Consider the following 643-nt stretch of genomic DNA (forward strand, 5'->3'; position numbering starts at 1 on the left):
GGGTGACTGTAGGGTCGGATGGGCAGGGAGGGGGTGGGTGGATGCATGCCGTGTGTGTATAGACGGACTGTGGGTGGGTAGTTGCTGGGTGGATAGAAATATAGAGTAGATAGATGGAAGGGGGGATGGATGGAGGGGTGGATGGATGAAACCCTTCCCATCAAGCCTTGGAGACCCCTCAGCTGGGGACCCAGGCTGCCCCTGCTCTGGCCGGGCCCCGAGTGGGGGGGGTCTCGTGAAGGTCCGAGAGGTGCACACCGCCTGCATCGTGGACACTCACTTCGGAATCCAGCCTCTACAGATAATGCCATTCTCCTTCTAAGGTCACGCTCATCCCCACTGATCCTGGAAGACAAAAGAGGAGGGTGACAGCGGGCCTTCCCCCGACACCCCAAGTCCCCCCACCCTCTCCTCACCGGGGGCTCCTCTATCAGGACAGACCGCGCCATCTTTTAAGAGGGGGCTGGCTCTTTGAGAAAAAGTCGCGGCTGCCAATGTGGTGGGTGGAGTCTGGAAGGAGTTTTTGCGAAAGGAGTTTTTGTAAGAAAACGGCGGGACCGGGCAGCCTGCGTAGCCGTCAGCTGCGCCCCTGACGTGAATCTCAGGCGAGGGGGTAGCTTTGTTTAGAGAAGCGGTTGCGGGG

At 59.6% G+C, this 643-nt stretch overlaps 1 protein-coding gene across 1 annotated transcript in view; it reads right to left on the reverse strand.

Moving 5' to 3' along the window:
• Window positions 1-412: 412 nt before the first annotated feature.
• MEIS3 (Meis homeobox 3) overlaps window positions 413-643 on the reverse strand; it is a gene marked incomplete at its 5' end in the record, with an annotated part of 5,765 nt that continues 5,534 nt past the window's right edge. The window contains one exon of the mRNA XM_021708385.1: window positions 413-427. Coding sequence (XP_021564060.1) covers window positions 413-427 — 15 coding nt within the window. The remainder of the gene's footprint in view (window positions 428-643) is intronic.

This window comes from Carlito syrichta, unplaced genomic scaffold (assembly GCF_000164805.1).
Source record: "Carlito syrichta isolate Samal-C Ts95f unplaced genomic scaffold, Tarsius_syrichta-2.0.1 Scaffold135987, whole genome shotgun sequence".
In the NCBI taxonomy this organism is placed as follows: Eukaryota; Metazoa; Chordata; class Mammalia; order Primates; family Tarsiidae; genus Carlito; species Carlito syrichta.